At 47.8% G+C, this 23,521-nt stretch overlaps 1 protein-coding gene across 1 annotated transcript in view; it reads left to right on the top strand.

The window, feature by feature from the left end:
* HS6ST2 (heparan sulfate 6-O-sulfotransferase 2) overlaps positions 1-23,521 on the top strand; it is a 147,821-nt gene that overhangs the window by 34,212 nt on the left and 90,088 nt on the right. The window contains 1 exon segment of the mRNA XM_066640149.1: positions 9,470-9,486. Within this exon segment, the coding sequence (XP_066496246.1) occupies positions 9,470-9,486 (17 nt within the window).

Here is a 23,521-nt window from a genome sequence, read left to right as displayed (position 1 = left end):
CATAAGAACAGCCCCACTGGATCAGGCCATAGGCCCATCTAGTCCAGCTTCCTGTATCTCACAGCGGCCCACCAAATGCCCCAGGGAGCACACCAGATCACAAGAGACCTGCAAGGCCTCCTGGGAATTGTAGTTAAGAACATAAGAACAGCCCCACTGGATCAGGCCATAGGCCCACCTAGTCCAGCTTCCTGTATCTCACAGCGGCCCACCAAATGCCCCAGGGAGCACACCAGATAACAAGAGACCTGCAAGGCTTCCTGGGGATTGTAGTTAAGAACATAAGAACAGCCCCACTGGATCAGGCCATAGGCCCATCTAGTCCAGCTTCCCGTATCTCACAGCAGCCCACCAAATGCCCCAGGGAGCACACCAGATAACAAGAGACCTGCAAGGCTTCCTGGGGATTGTAGTTAAGAACATAAGAACAGCCCCACTGGATCAGGCCATAGGCCCATCTAGTCCAGCTTCCCGTATCTCACAGCAGCCCACCAAATGCCCCAGGGAGCACACCAGATAACAAGAGACCTGCAAGGCTTCCTGGGAATTGTAGTTAAGAACATAAGAACAGCCCCACTGGATCAGGCCATAGGCCCATCTAGTCCAGCTTCCTGTATCTCACAAGTGGCCCACCAAATTTCCCAGGTCAGGCGCAGCATCCGACGTGCAATGCCAGCTTCCTATCTTTTGGGAGGGAATCCTTTTATGTGCATTATACAGCTCTATTTCCGCACGTTTTTCATGCAGAATTTGTGTGGTGCTTTTCGTTGGGTGTTTTGCTTGCATCCTGGTCTGTCGATGCAGATTTCAGTCGCATTTGCTTCTCAAGTGCTGCAAGAAGCTGGCACAGAGAAAACAGCTGGCAGCTAGAAGAGGAAGCTAGAAGGATGTTGCTTCTTTTTTCCCTACACATTCTAATTTGGCTCTTTTTTCTGAAGTGCAGAAGAACATTAAGCTTGGCATTTTATTTAATTATGTGGAGGAGGTCTGTCTCCAGCTGCAGAGAGAACTGCAAGGTGGCCGGAAGGGGGAGTGGCGTGATTCGCCAATCGGCTGTCAGCCGGGGTGGGGTGGGGTGGGGAGGGCAAACCCGATGCCTCTTGACTTCGGGGTCTCTGAATCTGTTCTTCAGTTTGGGGGGGGGGCTGTCAAAACCATTTTGTTTCGTTTTAATTTTAGCGTGCGGCTGAGCGAAGCACCAAATGTATAAAGGATCCAGGAAGGGGAAGAAGCTGCTATCGTCACACAGCCGAGGGTTTTTCAGAATTGCATAGTGGAGGTGTGATGAAGAACATGAGTCTCCTTGAATCTTGGCTCCAAGGGCCACCTAGCCCAGTATCCTGCTTCCAACAGTGGTCAGCCAGTTGCCTCTGGGAAGACTGCAAGCAGGGCAGGAAGGCAACAGCCCTTTCTCTGCACTATGTATCACGTTGTCCCTTTGTCCAGTCCCTCCTTAGCAGGGCTGTCTTTAAGCCAGTTGGGCCCTGTGCCTAAGGACCCCCGTGCTAGGGTAATCTAGGACCCAATGCCATTTAATTTTCCAGTGATGGTGCAGCCTTGCCAGTGGGGCGTGCGCTGCATCCTGTGGTGGTGGGGCAGTCGCAGAGGCCTCCTCAAGGTCTGGAAACATTTGTTACATTATCTCAAGGCTACACTGTGGCTGCACTGGTGCTGGAAAGTTGGATAGGATTGGGCCCCTAGTCTTGTCAAATGCACACAGCTGCACATTGTAGCAGACACCTAACACCACGTGTGCATTTAAATGGCACATTTTTAGAGAACAGATTTTAACTCTCATCTGAATTCTTAAAAGAAAACCACAACCAACCAGTAGCGTTACGTGCACTTTTAAAGCACATACTTTGATTCCTTTCCGTTGTACCAGAGTGATATAAAGTCAATAATTCTCTTTTCTGTCTCCAAGATTCCACAGACCATGGCTGCAAACCTGGGGCCCCACAAGAAATGCGTCCAGCTGGGCCGTGCAGCTCCTAAGGCCAGGGGACATCCACTAAGCTCCTGGCCCCTAAGGCCAGGGGACAACCAGGGGACATCCACTAAAATTGAGTGTTGGGAGGGTTAGAACAGACAAAAGAAAATATTTCTTTACTCAGTGTGTGGTTGGTCTGTGGAACTCCTTGCCACAGGATGTGGTGATGGTGTCTGGCCTGGACACCTTTAAAAGGGGATTGGACAAGTTTCTGGAGGAAAAATCCATTATGGGTTACAAGCCATAATGCGTATGTGCCTCCTCCTGATTTTAGAAATGGGCTATGTCAGAATGCCAGATGCAAGGGAGGACACCAGGATGAGGTCCCTTGTTATCTGGTGTGCTCCCTGGGGCATTTGGTGGGCCGCTGTGAGATACAGGAAGCTGGACTAGATGGACCTATGGCCTGATCCAGTGGGGCTGTTCTTATGTTCTTAAGGCCGGTTCTGGTTTTAGTTACACATTTCCCCCCCCCCCCCCGATACTAAGGAACTCCAGGCAACAGTCTTTTCCTCATGGGGAGGGGTCTCCATATTGATTTATTGACTGCGTGTGATTGTATTTTCTGGTGTTCTTTGAACTGCTTGCTGCTTTGAAACTTTATTGCTGTGGAGTGCATAACAGCCTCTCTTCAGCTGCAACATAAGCTTTAGTCCAGGCACAATGAAACGTTTACAAACTTTTTGGCAAAAAAAAAAAAAGAGCAGATGAGTAGTTGCTGGGGGGGGGGGGTTTGGAATGGCTTTGCGTGTTATCCCCTACCAAATTTAAAACTGTCAACTCCTCTGCGGTCTGAAATCTGCCTCCTTCTTGCGTCTCTGAGGTCAGCGCTAACGAAGGAGCATTTGCTGTTTTTCTCATTAACATTAGCAGCCTAATATTACGGTTTTGATGGGACTGTGAGTAATTAAATGGATATTTTGGGTGTATTTTTTTTAAAGGCACAACTAATGAGCTGAACATGATGAGGAAATGCGGGTTTCGCAAACACTTCAGAGCAAAGTCTTGTGAAAAACGAGGGCACTGCATTGAGAGAGAAGTGGGAGCAGGTTGCAGTCAAAAACACGGTTGTCAGGAAAGATCTCTTGCCTTCATTGATTCCCCCTCTTGGAAGCAACATCTTTTGAGCCATGTTGGGGAGCTGTTGAGTCCAAATCCAGGAGCGAGTCAGGACCAAGAACCTGTGAGTCACTCGGCACTGGAGGAAGGAAGGGGAGTGTGAGTTCCTGGGTGCCTTGAAGTGGCATGCCCCTTGTTCAGCTCTGGTGCTCTGCCTGCTGTGTCACCAGCACTGTTTTTCCCAGCACGTTGGCAGACTGAGCTCCGTGCCTCTCTACCAGTTGGGGCAGATGATCTTGGGTGCGGTGCCTTCTTCAGGAATCCCTTCCTGGGTCCTTGCACTAGGGCCTTCTAAGTTGTGGCGTTCTCTAGATCAGTACTTCTCAATCTTTGAACCACCATGGCTTGCTTCATCAGCTGTGGCAGCCGTGCTGTGCTCCAGAATGCCTTGCGGCTCTTCTGCCTTCTAGGTAGTGCCAGCGCATGGTCCTCTTTGTTGACTCTGTCACACCCCAGAATGCCTGGTGGGTTCCAGGCCATGCTGGCATGTGACCCACCCAAAATCGAATTGCAACCCACTGATATGTCGCGATCCACAGTTTGGGAACTACTGCTCTCTTACAGGAAAGGTCAGTTCAGTTCAGTTAGGCCTTTATTGGCATAAAATACAGAGAAAGAACAAAACAAAAATATACAAAGACAACATAGACATCAGTCTTTTGCTCACATACTGCCCAGAGTTCCAGAGCTCTGCCTGGCAATTACCCCAGATAAAAAGGAAGCGACACTATCAAGGGTCTCAGAGTCAGGTGTGGAAAGGAGAGACTGAAGCAAGATTGAGTCCTCCCAGCCCTGCATCCTAGTTAGCAAAGGGCCAAGATATTTCTTGCGTGAAACGTCATGAAGTGGGCAGTAGAAAAGGGTATGTGTTATGGTCTCAATACAATCCCTCCCACACTTGCATTTCCTCTCCGAGTAGGGAATACCACTGAACCTGCCCGATAACACGGCTGATGGAAGAGCATTACATCTTGCAAGTGTGAATGCTCTCCCAGCCTGTGGGCACTCCAGGTGATAAAAGGAGGCCGGTTTCCCAAAACTGATTGGAACATGGAGATAGAGTGGAGAGCATGTGGTTCTGGCGGCATTAAACAGCTCTTGTTCAATATCAAGAATTCTTTCTTTGACGATTCTGTAAGCAGCATCACAACCAATCATGCCTAGCTCTGCAGTGTCCAGCCCTATTGACTTGAGTTTGGTTAGAAGATCAGTGATCTCTAATGGCAGGACTGAATCCGACAATAATTGGTGCATTAGACCAGAGGAGGAAGGGTTAAATAAAACCCTAAACCAAAATTTCAGTAATCTTAGCCAAGCAGTTGTCTTTAGCTGAATACATGAAAGGTCCTTTCCTAAGAACCAGGCCTGGCACAAACCCTTCTCTTTTTGGCACTGGGTTAAATTTCTCTGGGCACTTCAGCATATGTCATAGCTGATTTTGATGGTTGGTTCTGTTTGGGCTCTGTGGTTCTGATTATTTTACTGTGACTTTTAATGGTCCGTCTTTTGTTTGCATGTTCCACCATGGAGTGGTCACATCCGTGTGTGTGTGTGTGTGTGTGTGTGTGTGTGTGTGTGTGTGTGTGTGTGTGTGTGTGAGACACACACACACACACAACACCACATGTGCATGCTCCTGTCTTGTAATCCCTTTCCCCGTTTTGGCTCTTATATTTTATTTGTGAGCATTTTCTGCCTTCCTTCGGATGCTTTTATGTTCCAAGTGGAAGCTGAAGAATTAGTGCCTAGTGTTGTGGGGGTGGGGGAGGCGGGAAAGCAGACCCAAATCACTGTTGGCAATTCGGGATCCCTTCAAGGAAGGCATGGCAAAAGCATCTCCAGACATTAAAGGAAGCATGAAACAAAGACTTGCAGCAACAAAACCCTCCTCCGCTTGCGGGTTCCCCCCCTCCTCTGCCATTCCCTGCTGACTCTCTCGGTTCTATCTGCAGGTCTTCAATAACAGAGTGGGAGGAAAAGTTAAGATATCACAATCAATTTTATTTTAACTGTTATCCAGCTCCTAATCTCTCCTCATTAGCTTCAGCTGTGTCAGGAATGGAGAATTGTTGTGTTTTTTTTCTTCTTCTGGTATTCAGTTAAGGGAATGTAACATCTCATCCTCTTGGAAGAGAAAGCATGGAATGAATTTTCTAGATGGGCTGGGGCTCCGAGCACAGTTTTAACCTATGGCCTGGATTGAACTGTGGCCCCGGCTCAGGTGCAGTGGCAAACCTTGGACTGTTGTCATGAGAACAAGCTGTAGTGTACATGCTGATTCCCTCCTCTACATGTGAAGGCAGGAGATTTAGATCTTTTGCTGTTGAATAAGCTGCCATTTCTCGTTTTGCAGCCAAACTCGGGAAACTGCAGTTTGTGCTAAATGTAGTCAGCTAAACTAGGGTCTGAAACCACAACTTAATCCTAGTTTCTTTGAACTAACTGCAGTTTCCCAAGCGTGGCCATAATGGGGAAACTATTGCTCATTCAGAAGTGAAAGTATAGTGTGATCTCATTATCCATGGGGCATCCATTCTAGTATCCCCCCGTGGATATGCAAATCCACAGATACGTTTGTTCGTGCCACTTCCGGTTTGACAAGCAAACTGGATCCAACTCAAACCCTGGTTCAACTCGGAGGCTCTGCTTTCTGGCCCACCTCTGTCGGGAACGCATTTAAATCGATCTAAATCCATCACGGGTGGGGCGGGAGGGAAGGAGGCAGTCTTGGTTCTCTTGCATGTCCATGTCTGCTCTGAGGTTTCGTTGTCACTGACCCACCACAGAGCCTTCTCAGTGGCGGCTCCCAAACATGGAATTCTCTGCCTCATTCATCCTGAGTGTGTCTCTCTCTGCCTGGTTTTTGTGGAGGTTGATGACCAGGCTCATTGCACAGGCTTAACCTGAGCATATATGGCATTGTCCTTCTTCTGTTTGATTGTGTTTTTAATTGCTTGTGTGTTTTTTGTGTTCTTGGTTGAATTCACGGTTTTTGTGTGTGTGTTTGAATTAGATATCAATTAGAAAAAATTGAAATGAATCAACTGCAAGTCCCCCAAAGGGAGAAAGTTGTAGTTTTTTTTTTTGTAATAAGAAATAATTTAGCAGGTACCTGAGACGGGGCTTTTTCAGTGGTGACATCACTCTGTTCTGGGAAACACCTTCCTACGCTAACCTCAGAGTTTTAAAGACTCTTTCATCTGGCAGATTTTATTTATATTTTTGTGTTGGCGTTTTGTGTTTTTTAAGTATTTCGTTGTTCTTAACTGTGTTCAGAGCACACTTCTCAGCCCCTCCCCATTCCTGTTCTTTTTAAACAGGAGATAAATTATGATTATTTGGTAAGCGCTCATTTTGCAGCTGTTGCAATGAATGAGCTGGCACTGAACGGGACTGCTGCCTCTTAACTCCGAGATAATGAAGTCATTGTGTGTGTGTTTTTTTCCCCCTCTCCAGCTTGTTGAGAGCAGTGCCGCTTCACCTTGTGAGTTGTCGCCCCCCCCCCCGATAGCTGTTGTGCGCTGATGTCCTGCGGCACAAAACTAATTCAAGCATGCCTGCCAGGAATGAAAGGAGCCCTCCATCTGATTGGATAACAAAGATGTTTTTGGAGGTGGCTCTGGCAGGGAGAAGCCAGGGACGGGGACAATTGTGTCAGCAACTTGATGCATGTTCAAATGAATGTCACGTATTAAATTTGCTCTTAAGCATGCCTGGAAATGCGTCTTGGTGCGCCTGGCCAGCTTTTGTTGCGTCAAGAGTGTTGACTATCTGGAAGGCGGTGTTCTGTTTTGCTCAAGCAATTAGCGACTGGAGAAGCAGAGGGTTTGCTGATCCCAGTCTCTTCCAGTTTTGACGCAGGTGTAAATCCCTTCCTGCTGACTGCATTCAGGGGGGCTGGAGGCATGGGCTCACTTGGGGCAGAAAGGTGGCCCATGTGCCTCTCCTTTGCGCTCTCCCATCAGGTCTTCAGTGCAGGTGTAGCTACGGGGGGGACACAGCTACAGGGCGAATTCAGGCACAGGAGTGCGGAGGAAGCAAGCTTGCCCATTCACAGCTAGTGCATTGGGGTGCAAGTTGGAAGCATTTGGAAGAGTGACCCGTTTCAGTCGCCTTGTATCCGTACGGTTCGCTCTCCCACCCTGTTGATTTAGTCGGTGAAGCATGCAGAGCTATAGCTGCTCTGATGTACATCCCGGCTTGTCTGTGTAGATTATCCCAGAGTAGGAGTAGTAATGGCTGCAGTGGGCTCCACCCCCCTGAGCTGCCATTTTGCACCTTCCATGTTAGGCCTTGGAGTTCTGCAAGCTTGAAGCCTATGTCAGAGACATCAGAAGGTCCTCAGGAGGACAGCAGAAATGGAAAATGAGACAGTGTCAGCGCTTTTCAGAGTTGACGCACTCCATTTGCAGGTGCTCAGATTTCATTTCTTCTGGGGAGAAAGGGTCTGTTTCAACACTGCTCCTTCTGCCAACAACTCAAGCGGTGAGATTAGCAGCGACGACCCAAGACTCCTTAAGTGTCTGGTGGGATGCCAAACACTGCTCATTCTGTCCTGATAAAATTCCAGCATCTGCCTGTACAGCGTTGGGTTCTCCTCTATGAATAGGAAGAAGGGAGAAGAGGAAGTGTGAAGGAGAAGAAGAGAGTGATGAGCTGGAGTGGCGGACCCTCTAGCCCACCACTCTACTCTCCTTCACATTTTTGCTTCATTAGAAGAAAGTGACACAGGCAAGTCTTGGACCTTGTGCGCTTAACCCCCTTTTGGCCACCACTATGGCAAGAAGGAAGGACGAGCTTGAGAGCCGAAGGCAGACTCTCAGGGCCCAATCCTGTCCAACTTTCCAGCGCTGGCACAGCCATGCCAATGGGGCAGGTGGACCATGCTGCAGGAGAGTGGCAATAGCAGATACCTCCTCAAGGTAAAGTCATGTAAGTGTAAAGTCATGCACATTGGGGCAAAAAATCAAAACTTTAGATATAGGCTGATGGGTTCTGAGCTGTCTGTGACAGATCAGGAGAGAGATCTTGGGGTGGTGGTGGACAGGTCGATGAAAGTGTCGACCCAATGTGCGGTGGCAGTGAAGAAGGCCAATTCTATGCTTGGGATCATTAGGAAAGGTATTGAGAACAAAACGGTTAGTATTATAATGCCGTTGTACAAATCTATGGTAAGGCCACACCTGGAGTATTGTGTCCAGTTCTGGTCACCGCATCTCAAAAAAGACATAGTGGAAATGGAAAAGGTGCAAAAGAGAGCGACTAAGATGATTACGGGGCTGGGGCACCTTCCTTATGAGGAAAGGCTACGGCGTTTGGGCCTCTTCAGCCTAGAAAAGAGACGCTTGAGGGGGGACATGATTGAGACATACAAAATTATGCAGGGGATGGACAGAGTGGATAGGGAGATGCTCTTTACACTCTCACATAATACCAGAACCAGGGGACATCCACTAAAATTGAGTGTTGGGCGGGTTAGGACAGACAAAAGAAAATATTTCTTTACTCAGCGCGTAGTCGGTCTGTGGAACTCCTTGCCACAGGATGTGGTGCTGGCGTCTAGCCTAGACGCCTTTAAAAGGGGATTGGACGAGTTTCTGGAGGAAAAATCCATTATGGGGTACAAGCCATGATGTGTATGCGCAACCTCCTGATTTTAGGAATGGGTTAAGTCAGAATGCCAGATGTAGGGGAGAGCACCAGGATGAGGTCTCTTGTTATCTGGTGTGCTCCCTGGGGCATTTGGTGGGCCGCTGTGAGATACAGGAAGCTGGACTAGATGGGCCTATGGCCTGATCCAGTGGGGCTGTTCTTATGTTCTTATGTTCTTAAGGTAAGGGAACCTGGCCTCCCTTATTTTGATTCCCATAGCTTGGGGATGTATTATGGGTGCATCAGCACTGGTGTTGACACGTTTGGGTCCTTAATTTATTGCGGATGGTGGGGTCTCCCACTTCTCCCAGGAAAAAACCAATTGCCATGAGGGATTTATGAGAACAAAATGCTTTTTGGAGTTCTTTTTATTTTGTGCAACGAACGGCAGTAAAAATCCAATTGTGAGCGAACTCGTGTGGTTGCTGCAGGAATGTAGCGTGCCAAGCTGAACATTTGTTTAATTACTGTATGCATTCAGCTGTTTGCTGAAGGAAAAACTGATGCTTTCTTCTGGAAAAAAAATGTATTATCTCCTTTCCAACACACCTTTAATTGCTCACAGTGAAGTTATTAATTAAGCAGTAAATCTTTTGTGCAATAGACCTGGAGAGTATGCACAATATGGAAACGAGGAAAGCATGGAAATTGTGCACACGTCTATCTTCTAGTGGCCAAGTGTATAGCAAGCATGGGACAGTGGCATAGCTGGAGGGGGTGGCTCCGTTTTGCTCCCCCCGCTGGGAATGGCTCCGAAGGGAGGGGCTGCTTGCCCTCCTCGCTGAGGCTCCCTGCCAGCCTGAGTGCTCCGCCCTCCCTCCAGCTACGCCACTGGCATGGGGGAAAGGTTCAGGTGCCTGGGTTGTGTACTTCAAGCGATCCGTGTGATGAGGACATCAAGGTGGGGAGAAGCCTGGATGAAAGAGGCAACCCTGCTTATGACTTCATCGTTCTAGGGCCAAATTGGAAGCCACAGGTTGGCTTTGGGATTGGAGTGGATATTGTGTGGTTTGCACAAGAAGTCCTCACCTTGGTCCACTATGATCAGTATTGTCTACTCCAGCAATTTTTGTGTTTTTTATCTCTCAGCACACTGTGGTTATCTCTATCATCTGTGCTTCTTGTGAAGCAAGAAGTTGATCTTGCTTACCTTTGTTTTTCTCCCTCAAATTCCTATGACAGAACAGGAACTATGTCTTGCTTTATGACAGAACTATGTCTTGCTTTAACTAAGGCTATAAGCAGAGAGCATATAGCAAGGCAAGCAGGCAGGCAGCCTGGAAGGGACATTGAGCAAACAGGGAATGAGAACTTTCACTCTTAGTCTACACTGTAGCCTGCAGGCATCTATCTCCGGACCAGATCAGACGGAAAGCTCTTCAACCTCTCCAGACTGAGAGCAAAATCCAAAGTCCAGCTGAAATGTCTGCGTGACTTCCTCTTTGCCGACGATGCAGCTGTCACTACCCACTCTGCCAAAGATCTCCAGCAGCTCATGGATCGTTTTAGCAAGGCCTGCCAAGATTTTGGACTGACAATCAGCCTGAAGAAAACACAGGTCATGGTTCAGGATGTGGACTCACCTCCCTGCATTACAATCTCTGAGCATGAACTGGAGGTTGTCCATGACTTTGTGTACCTTGGCTCAACGATCTCCGACACTCTTTCTCTCGATACCGAGCTAAACAAGCGCATTGGTAAAGCAGCTACCACGTTTTCCAGACTCACAAAGAGAGTCTGGTCCAACAAGAAGCTGACGGAACATACCAAGATCCAGGTCTACAGAGCTTGCGTCCTGAGAACACTTCTGTACTGCAGCGAGTCATGGACTCTTCGCTCACAACAGGAGAGGAAACTGAGCGCTTTCCACATGCGCTGCCTCCGACGCATCCTCGGCATCACCTGGCAGGACAAAGTTCCAAACAACACAGTCCTGGAACGTGCTGGAATCCCTAGCATGTATTCACTGCTGAAACAGAGACGCCTGCGTTGGCTTGGTCATGTCGTGAGAATGGATGATGGTCGGATCCCAAAGGATCTCCTCTATGGAGAACTCGTGCAAGGAAAGCGCCCTACAGGTAGACCACAGCTGCGATACAAGGACATCTGCAAGAGGGATCTGAAGGCCTTAGGGATGGACCTCAACAAGTGGGAAACCCTGGCCTCTGAGCGGCCCGCTTGGAGGCAGGCTGTGCAGCATGGCCTTTCCCAGTTTGAAGAGACACTTTGCCAACAGTCTGAGGCTAAGAGGCAAAGAAGGAAGGCCCATAGCCAGGGAGACAGGCCAGGGACAGACTGCACTTGCTCCCAGTGTGGAAGGGATTGTCACTCCCGAATCGGCCTTTTCAGCCACACTAGACGCTGTTCCAGAACCACCTTTCAGAGCGCGATACCATAGTCTTTCGAGACTGAAGGTTGCCAATACTAGCCTGCAGGCTCCTTGCCTGTTTGTCTTGCTGTAAGCTCTCTGCTTATAGCGGCCATTTTCAGCCACTGCGCTGTGGCACACTGGTGTGCCATGAGTGGTCCACAGGTGTGCCACAGGAATTTGGGGGAAGGTCATTTATTAATAGGGCCAGTGGGAGATGTGAACCCCCCACTGGCAGCATGGTGTGCCTTGTCAGTTGTCAAAAACCTAGTGGTGTGTCTTGACCATTTTAGTGCCTTGTCAGTGTGCTGTGAGAGGTTGAAAATCACTGGCTTATAGCATTTGGCTAAACAAGACCTATTACTTTGTGCAAATGTAACGAAGGTAGGTAAAGGTAGTGGGTGGGATGTGTGTGTGTGGGGGGGACCGCTGAGAGTAGGCTCCTGCTTATCTGCAGTTTCCAATATTAATGGTATCTCCTGCAGATAATGGGGGGCACCTGTATCTGTTTTCAGTCCTGCTGGGATTGGAAGTTGAGTTGAGCCCAACTCCTGCTGTCTCGGAAGGCTTGGAGTTGCTGATTTCCGCAGGGGCTAAGAGCAGGGTGGTATCTGCAGTCCTTTGTGATTCTTTCGCCCCACCCCTGCACTTGTAACTTCAGAATAGAGAACCCCCATTCCTTTTGTTCATTTGAATGATTTCCTTGGATTATTCTAGGCAGCGAACCCTCCCACCCCACCCCGGCCTCTATGTAAGTAGAAAGAATGTACACAATTACACTTTTATGAGTATGGATTTTTCCGCTTTGCATGCTCCGGAGCGTGGAAATGTGATTAATGTGAAAAAATTGTCAAACAGCATTAATCACAGTTGATTTCTTATTGATTTTTCTCCCTTGCCCCTCACTGCCTCTCCTCCCTCCCCAAAATATGTCAGCTGTGCTTGCTCTCTTGGTGAACTTCTGCGCAACAAATAACAGGGCAGGAGGTGGAAAAAATAAAATATCGCAGCAATGTAATATTCCAAAGCAAATGAATCGGAAGATGGTCTTTATGAATGTGTGTGCAGACCGCAGCATGGCTCTTGGTGCAGGAAGAATACGACCAGCACCATATTGGTTCAGACTTCCTTATTTTCATTGGCCTTGGTGAGTGCAATGCAACCGTCTGATGAGTGTGATGAGAACCCCACCTTGTGAACTTGGGTTTGCAGAGGGGAATTGTATACTGCCAGGGGGATTAGGGGGTGGGTGGGAAATGGCTGTCCGAGCTGGTGACCCCTAGGAAGAAGACCACTGCTCTGTGAAAGTGGCAGTGGTGACAAAAAGACTTTGACCAAGTGACTTCCAGCTCAGGCCTAGGCTTTGTTTGGGTTATCCTAATTCCTGAATGGTTTGAGTTGGCTGTCTTCGTTGGTTCAACCACTTTGTGATTTCCTTGGATAGAAAGCAATTTATAAATTTGGCGAATAAATGAAATGCAGGCTGAAGAATATGCAGAGGGTAGCAGCTGTTGTGGACAACTTGGCGAGACTGGTGTAAATAAGATAAAAGGCAGTAAAAAAATCAAGAGTCTGATGCAGATTGGAAAATACTTCCACAGTGCAAAGAACTGTGGAGGGTTGTAGGAGATCCTGTCTAATTCCAGGCGAGCGCAAGAAAATACCACCTGTAATTCCATTTTCATTGGCCTTCCATGAAATTCTGGCCTTCCATGAAATTCCAATTTCATTCAGTTGGTACCCAATTCACATGTGTGTTCAGTCGGTTGTTTGGAAGTGTCTGTGTGTCAAGTCATTGGTATGTGGTGGGTCAGGCAAAGTTGCTTTGATATTGAGTCAGATAACCAGTTGTCCCTCTAGTTCAGCAATTTCCAACCTGGGGTACGTTGTACCCCCCAGGGGTACTTGCCAGAACCTTCAGGGGTACTTGAAAAAGAATAATGGTGGGAAAAGGCAGGGCTGTATTAGAAAGCCTTGCAGGGCTAATCTGAGGGGTACAATTTATAGAATGGGCTGCCAAGGGGTATGCAAGTGGGAAAATGGTTGGGAGCCACTGCTCTAGTTCGTAACTGTGTACTTGGCTGGTAGGAGAGCTTCAAAGTAAAAGGCTAAGGTTTTTGCCAACCCTACCACCAGAATTCTATTTAACAGATCAAGGAGTGAACCTGGGACATCTTGGATGCCCAAGCAAGAACTTGGCCATTGAATGATGGAAGGGGGGGGCAATGAGGGAGTTTGTTTGTTTATTTATTTATTTTTGTTTATTTTTTATTTATTTTTATTTATTTATTTTTATTTATTTATTTTTATTTATTTATTTTTATATTTATTTTTATATTTATTTATTTATATACCGTCTTTCTGTTTTTACTTGTAACTCAAGGTGGTTTACACAGGCAGGCTATTCATGAACCCCATTTTTTTTTTCCCAAATGGGATTTTTACAAACAGTGGTGTAGCTAGAGGGGGTGCAAAGCACTAAGTTTTGCAGGGAGCTTCACTGTGGTGTGTAAGAGGCCCCTCCCCTTCCCTTCAGAGCATTTCCGGGTTGTATGAAATTATGATCCGATGGGAAGGGGCCCAAAAGAAACCTTCTGCCCCCTGATAAAAATTCCTCATGGAGACCTGGCACCCGGTCTTTATAGGGAGTTACTTGAAGGGAGGGGTCTCTTGTGGCAGGCAGTAGCCAGGGTTACAGGGTGCTGGGAGTAGAAGGAATCAGCAACTTACTGCATCACAGTGATCATTGCATCACTGGTTGTTGTAGACAACCAGCAGCGTGCCAGCTTTGCATTCTGTCCATATGTACAGGCAGGTTGGCCCTGGCAAGAGATGAATGACACAGGGTGAGCAAACTGCTTAGGAAGGGAAGACAATGAGGGCCTCTATTTTTCAAAGGTTAAGATGCATTCAGAAGTACCTGTACATCCTCGGAATCATTAGCGCTGTGCACAGCATGTGGTATTTGGAAAGGCCACAGTAACCTTTTCAAGCATGGCGCATGCTAAAAGGAATATATTTCCTCGCAAAAAGGAGAAGCAGAATGAAAAGCACCCCCCCAAAAAATTATTTCAAAATAACCCCTGTTAGAATTTAACGAGGGGAAAATAAATTCTGCTGAAGTGAAGGGGACATTGCTTTTCAAATTATTATTGCAAGGTGGTAACGAAGGCAGAGGCATTCCTGTTTAATGACTGTGAGTATAAAAATCAGTGTTGCATGTGGTGAGTCTTCTTTTCTTTTCTTTTTAAAAAAAAGAACAAGCAAACAGATTTTGTGCCGTGAGAACGCAAATGCTTTTGTTCTAGATTTACGCGAACCTGTGAAAAGGGGCTCTATTTTTAGGGGAAGCATTTGGCACGAGGCTTTTTGTGTTGAAAGAGAATTTGGAATTGGAGGGAGGGGTACAGAAGGTGCTAGTTTGTCAGAGTAGCTGTGGGGACGGTCAGGGAAGAGTGGTGCGTATTCATGGCTTAAGTGTTATCTAGGGTTAATCAGATAAGAGTGGAGGGCCCAAGATCTTGACCCAGAACGATGGCATATATGTTCAGCTGCATATCTGCTCTTCTCCATGGGGGCTGAAAATATACTTTCTCGGGAATCAGGGCTATGAAGACTTTTTTATTCAGGAAAGCCTTCAAGGCACCCTAAGGGCTGTTATAAACTTGTCTTTTACTGCGTGCTATGTATTTTATCTTGTTTTAATTGTTTTAACTGTTTTGTATTTTTAATAGTCAATAGTCAATAAAACCTTTATTAGGCATAAACATTTGATAGGTGTAGACTCTGTATAGAAACCGTAGAGAGAATATAAACTTAAGTAGTACACAAATATATATATATATATATATATATATATATGCACACCTACGTGTACACACAGATACAAACGTACATTACATTTTACATACAAACATGAATTATTTAAAAAACAGAAATTTTTAAATTTCTAATTTTAAAATTTTGTATTTTTAATCTTTATCTGCTGCTTTGTATTTTTAACCTGATTGTTAGCCACCTCGGGTGACCTTCGGGGAGAAAAGCGGAATATACATCGAATGAATGAATGAATGAACAAACTTGCACAATCTCAGAAGAAAGTCCCGTGCACCAGATCTTTAAATGGCAGTGGTGCTGGAATCCAAATCTCTCTGGGTTTTTGTTCTCCCTCGGTGTCTACCTCTCTCCCCTCTCTTCAAGTGACAGTAAAAAAAAGCCTAACTGGACTAGACCTGCCTGTCCACCGTGTCCAGCATTCTAATAATGACAGGAAGCAGCTACCCCCCAGTGGCGTAGCCAGAGGGAGTGCAGTGCACTCAGTTTTGCCAGGAGCAAAACTGCAGTGTGCAAGGGACTGTTGCCTATGCCTCTGTACTGCTCCCCCCCTCACAGAATGTCTCCGAGGGGGAGAGGCTACTTGAATGCTGTGGTGAGGCTCCCTGCAAAACTGAGTGCTTTGCACCCCCTCTAGCTGTGCCACTGCACGGCCGATATGCTCTTTATAGAACTCCACGAGTGTCTACTGTAGCTCACTTCTCAGCCGTCTAAGCCAGTTGCCATCGCAATGTCTTATCGCAGCAAATTCCTGTCTTTTGTCTGTCCTGTCTTGGTCAATTTCATTGGAGAACCTGGCCTTTCAGTGTTGTGTCAATCTGTTTTCTTCACACTTAATTCAGTGGGACCTCCTGATCCGCTGGCTCGGCATCTGTGGGTTTGAGCTTCCATGGCTGCCGCACCATGCCACAGAGGGCCTCCTGGACGCAACCAGAAACTACTTTTGGTTCTCGCTGGTGACTTCTGGTCATGCCCAGGTGGTGTTTAGAGGGGTGTGTGTGTGTGTGGGGGAGCTATATGCAAAATCCTGAAGGCCAGGAGTAGCCTGCAGGTGAGTTTTTCCATGCTGCACCAGCCCTGTCCGTGATTTCATTATCCTCGCATTTTGGTATCTGGGTGGTGGTGGTGGTGGTCTTGGAACAGATCCCAAGCAGATACCAAGCTGGTGCTCCGAGTTGATTTAGAGGGTTAACTTATCTTCTCTTGTTTGAGAAAAATAACTGAAATTGGAGCCAAGAGAACGACTATTGTTCCCCTTAAAAACAGGATTGGAGAGTTATGTCAAAGTGACCTAAAGAGATCGTGATTGGCAGAACATATAGATCGTAACTTTCCCAAAGGGAGAATTCCAGGATCTTGTATAACAGCCACCGGGTAAATGGGACTCGTTAGCCTGGGAAGGCAGCTCATCTGAGAGAAGGACAACTCTGATCCCAAACCTCCACTGCCTTGTGGCTACATCCAGTTATGGAAAAGGCTTCAGGAGTCAACCTTGAGGAAAAATCCAGAGCCGGAGTCCCTGAGGCAGTTCATGGCTGAACACAGTCACATTCTGGCAACTCCTGCGACGCCGCTGGAACCAACCGTATTGGCTTCTGCCTTTCCATTGGACCATTTCAGCGACGTGGAGAGGGGGGATTTGCTGCATGGGTAACAGTTTATCCTCCATATCTACTTTACCCAGGCTTCGCGCACTGGAGAGGACACTCTGTTCCAGAACACTATTCAGAGCACGATACCATAGTCTTCCGAGACTGAAGGATGCCAACAAGTATAACCATAGTTGTGGGCCAAGAACATTTTGAGATGCAGGGCAGAATGACCTCCTAATTAGAGCTGGGGCCATGCACCAAACCTGTCATAATAGGCTCAATAAGGAGGTGGAAGTGACATACAGTGTCACATGGGTAACTTGTTTATCTCACTTTATTTAATGTGATTCTCGGGGTGTGGTTCTTTGAGAAACAAGATGGGAAACGAAGGGTGAACATTTGTATCCAAACTGAATCAGTTGGCTTGTGTAACTTACTATTGCGGAAATAAAGAAGTCTGTGACTGTTTGGCATTGTGTCGGTGAAAAGAATCTGAAAACCTTTCCAACCGAGTGCAGCCACACCATAGACTGAATGTGAAGGCATTGATGTTCCTGGCTCTTGGTTTTATTTTCAGCCTCTGATATGGTTTGCCCTTTTCACTGAGCTGCAGGACTGAGTTGGCCGTTCCTCCGGCTCTCCACCGAGGAGTCCCTGTCAATTTCCTGCCCTTCATCCATATCTGACAAGCCCATCTTTGGCCTCCATTTGCTTGAAAAATGATTGCGGCGTCAGTAATGCGCGTTGGGTGACTGTGGGGTCTCCTCCCCTCTCTGCCACACCAGGTGGGAACTTGATCATAAACAAGGAAGCCTGGAGCGTGCCTGGAAGAGACATCAGTTGGCTCTTCCCGCCGGCGGCTGCTGTCTTTCCTGGCTGAGCTTCGGTGGCATCGGGTTGCACTGCTGTGTGGAGAACAACGGTTCAGCCTCTGATAGAGATCGGATGAGGAGAGGAACAGAGCACCAGGCATCTGACAGAATGTCAAACTTGTCACTTGCCGGCCTCTTCTCTCCTCTCTTCCTCCCCACCCCCCGTCCTTAGCTGACAAGGTTAGCTGCTGCCTGTCAAAGATATGACTGGGGAGAACAGTGACAGACCTTCAATGCAAGGTGTGTTGTTGCAAAGTGCTCCACCCTTTGATTGTCTTCTGCAGTGATTGTGCCCCCAGCAGTGAGGGCTGGAGATGGCAAGTTATATGATTGATCTGTCAGGATTGGGACGGGGAGCAACGAAGAGATGGTGGCTTCTGCAGTGTTGCTTACTGCGATTGTCCTACCACCCAAGTGCTGGCCTTAGGAACTGTGGGGCCCAATTGGAAACACTTTTTTTGCAGGGCCCCAGTTTCCCAGCCAAGAAATGTCAATAAAATTTATGATAGACTTTCTATACGACAGAGTGGAAAGCAATCAAGACATGTACTTTAAAAGTGCATGTGAGTTAATGGATCTCTGCACACTTTCATGTAACGTTGCATTAACAAGGAGTAGATTTGTGTGGGGTCCAGTTTGGAGCAATTGGTCCAGTTGGTCCTTCTGGTACCTGCTCAGGCCCCCTCTGGTGGGCTGTCCCCAAGGGGGCCTCCAGACCCCTTTGCCCCTTCTGGGATATTGCATTTCTAAGGTGCTCCGAGTACCCCAGAAGCACAGTTCCAATGTTGGGGGGGGCCCTCTTCTCAGCTTGACTCTAACCTCTTCTGGCGCGCTGATATGAGGATGGCAATCCCTGCCTGCTTCCTTTCTGAAGCCAGCTAGAAGTTGTGCCACTTCCAGGTGTGTCTACTTGGAAGTAAATCCCACTGAGTTTCAACTTGAGAGAGTTTAGCATTGGAAAATGATCCCAAAATTAGCACCTGTTTACTGAAGTGGTACAGTCGGTGCTACCAATGACTCTACTGTCTCACTGCTGTGTGCAACAGACCAGACCTGAGTTTATAGCCTTCATAAAGTTATCTCCCTCTTCACATTCTTCCCTTAATAATAATTCTTGGCAGCCTGTAATATTTTTTCCCCCCATTAAGTAATTGTAGCAGCAAAGCAGCCCCTTGACTGTCCTGTGACTGGTACTTGAGACCCCATTTGCATATGTAAAGTGTTTGCATTAATTCCTCCAAAGCCATAGCTGCAGAAGCATCTCCTTCCTTCCCCCTCCCCATGCCTTGGCAAAACAAGAAGATGATGATTGAGAAGCCGAAAGCCGCTCTCTTGTCGACCATCCTGCGGTTCCTCCTTCGCTGGGTGTTTCATATTCATGAGGTTTGCTCTTAGAGCCACTTGGCAGATGTGGAGTGATGCTTGTGATGAGAGGAGTCTGATGCCTTGGAGGGCTTCTTGGGATGTTGGCAGCTTGCTTGGAAGGGCGACAATCTCGACTCAAGAAGTGCCACTTGCCAGCATCTTCTGATCAATTAATAAGGAAGGTTGCAAGGCCCCCCTGATTAGATGAGAGTGATGGGTTAGAAGCATCTGGGGTGGGGGGAATGGAATTTGTTAATGATGTATTAACTCTACTTAGGAAGACTCTGGGGGGTGGAGAAGGGGCTGAAACAGTTGTCAAGGGGGAGAAAGATCTTGTTTAGACTCAAGTTCATCAACACTTTTGCAATCATTTCTGAAACAAAAGGGAGGGGGAATAGTCTCGAGGACAGTTTCCCAAGCGACTGTGCCTTGGCTCCTATCAAAGGCCAAGCAAAAGGACCACCAGAAATGGTCCTGATCTGATGAATGTGGAGCTCAATAAATGCTGCAGAAGGAGAGCCCTCCCACCATGGTAAAAAGGATAAAAGTGGAGGCTTGAGCAGCTTGTAAGGTGAAACTTTTTTTAGTCTCATAAAACTAGGTGGATCCTGATAGACCAAGGGTGCCCAAACCTCGGCCCTGGGGCCACTTGCGGCCCTCGAGGCCTCTCAATGCAGCCCTCAGGGAGCCCCCAGCCTCCAGTGAGCCTCTGGCCCTCCAGGGATTTGTTGGAGCCCACACTGGCCCAACACAACTGCTGTCAGCGTGAGGGCGACTGTTTGACCTCTTGCGTGAGCTGTGGGATGAGGGCTCCCTCCACTGCTTGTTGTTTCACATCTGTAATGCAGTAGCAGCAGCAAAGGAAAGGCCAGCCTTGCTTTGTGCAAGGCCTTTTATAGGCCTTGAGCTATTGCAAGACCTTCATTCATTCATATAAGTTCATCTTTAATATATTCACTTATGAAAACTTATGTAAATTTATTCAAATTTTAAATGTAAATTCATTCTTTTTCCCCCCGGCCCCGGACACAGTGTCAGAGAGATGATGCGGCCCTCCTGCCAAAAACTTTGGACACCCCTGCGATAGACTGTCAGTTTAAAAAGTGGGTCCCAGTACTAAAAAGTATGGGAACCTCTGGTCGGGGATGGGCTGTAACTCAGTGGCTGAGCTCCTCTGCATTCAGAAGGTCCTGAGCACATCTCCAGGTAGGTCTGGGAGAAGACCCTGGTTTGAAACACTGGAGGGCCTCTGCTGCCATTCGGTGTCTGGCAGTGCTGAACTGGATGACCCGACTCGGTAAAAGGTGGCTTCACATGTCCTTGTAAACTAGTTAGAAAAAGTAACAGGCAAGCATTTGCAAATTGCAGAAGAGCTGCCTTATGCTGTCCAGTTCCTGCACTCACAGGAGTTGGTAGGCTTGGAGTGACCATCTTGCAAGGGAGATGGAGAAGCTGTCCAGATAGGAAGGAAACCTTCCTTCCTTCCTTCCTCGACGGGAACCCGTCTGGGTCAGAGTTGTTTTCGTGTTCTAGGAAAGCTGCCCCCGAGGGACCTTTGGTGTAGGGCAAGGAGCTGGTGCCACTTCATCGGGCAGCTGTGGAGCATTCCAAGAAGGGATCTTTCAGCCCTGCTTGTGGGTGTCCTGAAAGCACCTGCTAGGCCATTCCGGGAAGGAAGGTGGTGGACTAGATTGGGGGCCTTTAGTCTGATCTGGAAGGGCTGCTCTGGTGGTTTTCCAAAGAGGGTAAAGGAGTTGCTTTTTGGGTTGCTGCGACAACGTGGATGGGTGAGAAAAGGCTTCCCTCTTGAGGCTGTTTCCTGGGAAAGGTTCTCGGAGGCCTTCAGAGATCCGTTGTCTGTGGCAGAGCTCTGTGTGAGCACTCGGACACCGGCCTTCCTGGGATCTACAAGCTTCCAGAGATTGTTACTCTGCTTGTTGTTCAGAGATAATGCAAGAAATAGCTCTTAAAAAGCACATTAAGGAGAGCTGTTGCATGCCCGGTGGTGGGAGGCAAATGGATTCGGAGTCAATTCGGGTGAGCGTGGCAAAGAGCCCAGCCTGGGATCCAATGCCAGGTGCCATCACAAAGTGGAACAAATGGATTGTTCCATGCAGGGAGCCAGCCTGCGAACTAGGATAGCTTCCTCCTGTTTGCAGGCGCGGAAAGGGTGCGACGGATTCAGCCGTTCCGTAGAGTCATTTGCCAGCCTGTAGCTTAAGTGTCTTCGGCCTCCTGAAAAGGGCACCTGAGATTTCATGTGTGTCTTGGCTGTCACCGTGTTCAGCTGTCGTCTTCACACAGCACTTAATCTAAGGAGTGAATTGCTGCGAGATGTGGTTACTGCCACTAGCTTAAATGGCTTCTGAGGGGGATTAGAAAAGCCTGGCGTTGGTTGCCAGTTGTTATAGCTACAGTCAGCTGCAATGCGCTGTGTAAGCGGTGGCTCCTACTTACCATCATAAGAAGAGCCCTGCTGGATCAGGCCCAGGGCCCATCTCGTCCAGCTTCCTATATCTCACGGTGGCCCACCAGATGCCTGAGACACTTGCATCTTGTTGCCACTCTCCTGCATCTGGCATTCTGTTTACCCTTGCACCCCCCTCCCATCACATCCCCTCTGCTCCATCGGAGTCATTGGGGCAGTGACAGCAATGCGCAGGCACTAGCTGAAAGGTGAGCACCTGTGCATTACCTTTGCTGCCCCAAAAGCGAGTGGGGGGGGCAGCTTACACGGCACACTGTAGCACATGCATTACTTACCGCTTCGCCCCCCTGGCTATGCTAATGTTTGTTGTTTACATACTCCTCTTCTCGCCCATCTTCAAACACTCCCATGTTATGTTGTGACCCAGGTTGACACAACCCAGGTCAGGGAGGGTGTGTCTGAAATGTAGCAGCCAAGAGTATGTTGTCGAGTTCCGGCCAAAGATGACGACAACTCAGTCACCGTTTTAGTTTTATGTGCACTGTTCTTGCACCGCCTGTTTGCTAGTTGGCTTCTCTGGTATGGCCTGACTTGGAAGAAGTGTATATATAGTTGTGAAGCATATGAACAGTTTGTTGAACAGGGCAGGAGGTCTGGTCTAGAGGGTAGAGTCTCCATTTGCCTGAAGATAACATCCACAAGGTCGCCAGTTCGAGGCCACCGGCGCTGTGCGACCTTGAAGTAGCTGACAAGCTGAGCCGAGCTATTCCATCTGCTCTGAGCGTGGGAGGATGGAGGCCAGAATGTGTGACCAGATCAAGACAGAAACATCTGAATGTTGTGGTTCTTGAAAGATAGAACCTTCTTTCAATTGTAAAAATCCCTACGGGGATTTAATCAGCCTGCCTATGTAAACCGCCTTGAATAAAGTCTTGAATAAAGACCAAGAAAGGCGTTATATAAATACTGTATATTATTATTATTATTTTGAATAAGTCAAGGTTTATGGCCTCAAAAAATTGGTCCACTCTTGAGGGGCCTTTCCGTAGCTTGGCCCCATCATGTAACGCACCAGTTTAGCTGTCGCAGCTGCCCTTGGAGCTGACAAACTGCTCAACAATAATTATTGATATTGCTTCCTGTTTATGATACCATAAACTTCAGTCGCAATTACAGAAAAGAACCTCCAGAAGTTTCACTTCCAGCCATTAATTAAGGCTCAAAGAAGCCACTTAATTGTAAAATAAAACCTGTGGGGGTGGGGGGACGGACTTCGGAACTGTAAAGCTTGCCACCATACAGCCAGGAGTGAGCTGAGAATGAAAGGTGCTCTTGCTTCTGGTTTCAGCAGTGGACATGGGGTCTGGCTTCATGTCCATGCATCAACATAAGAACTGTGCTGGATCAGGCCAAGGGTCCACCTAGTCCAGCTTCCTGTTTCTCACAGTAGCCCACCAGATGCTTCAGGGAGCACCCAAGGTAACAAGAGACCTGCATCCTGTTGCCACACTTTTGAATCTAGCATGGAAAAGTGAGCCTGCTTCTAGAACCAGGGAGTTGCACATACCCATCGTGGCTTATAACGTGTGATGGGCTTCTAGAAATCTGTCCGGTCCCCTTTTAAAGGCATCTGAGCTACACCCCATCATCACATCCTGTGGCAAGGAGTTCCGCAGATTAATTACATTACCTGCCTGATCCCAAGGGCACCTTCAGAGGTGATGGAGAATGCATTTTTGTTTTTGAATTGGGAGCAAGGTTGGCAAAGGATGATAATTGGGGTACTGAAGGCCCAACTCAATATGCCCATAGAACGCAGTGATCAAATTGCACCACATTGGAGTGCAAATGTGTGGGAAGGTAATTTTTGAATATTCCCTCCCTTACTCAATTTTTTGCATGTTAAAACTTGATCAGTCAGGGAAAGTTCTAGGTTGGCCTGTCCCTTGTGTGCTAGTCTTCTGTTTGCGGTAAAGGTAGTTTTACGTTTGGGAGCATAGCTTGTGTGACGTCCATACCTGAAGTCTGATACTGTGTAGTATTGTTCCCTGGGGGCTTCTGGGAAATAACAGTGATGGCTGCCAACCTCCCAGAGGAGGAATGGTGACACTGGCTGTAGTGGCAGGTTTTGACACCTATACTCTATCCCAGGCTTGTGACCCTGTCCAGACTGCAGCTTACCCAGTCTGCCTCTGCTCGGCTCATCTGTTCAGTGTATCTGGTCACCATGATGCTCTGGGCAGTCGTGTCTGTTGCCTGATGTCCCAGAAGGTCATGCAACAAGATGCCAGGGCAGATGCA

This window comes from Tiliqua scincoides, chromosome 12 (assembly GCF_035046505.1).
Source record: "Tiliqua scincoides isolate rTilSci1 chromosome 12, rTilSci1.hap2, whole genome shotgun sequence".
NCBI classification, from domain to species: Eukaryota; Metazoa; Chordata; class Lepidosauria; order Squamata; family Scincidae; genus Tiliqua; species Tiliqua scincoides.
The sequence above is the reverse complement of the archived record's forward strand: the minus strand, read 5'-3'. Positions and strand labels throughout refer to the sequence as shown.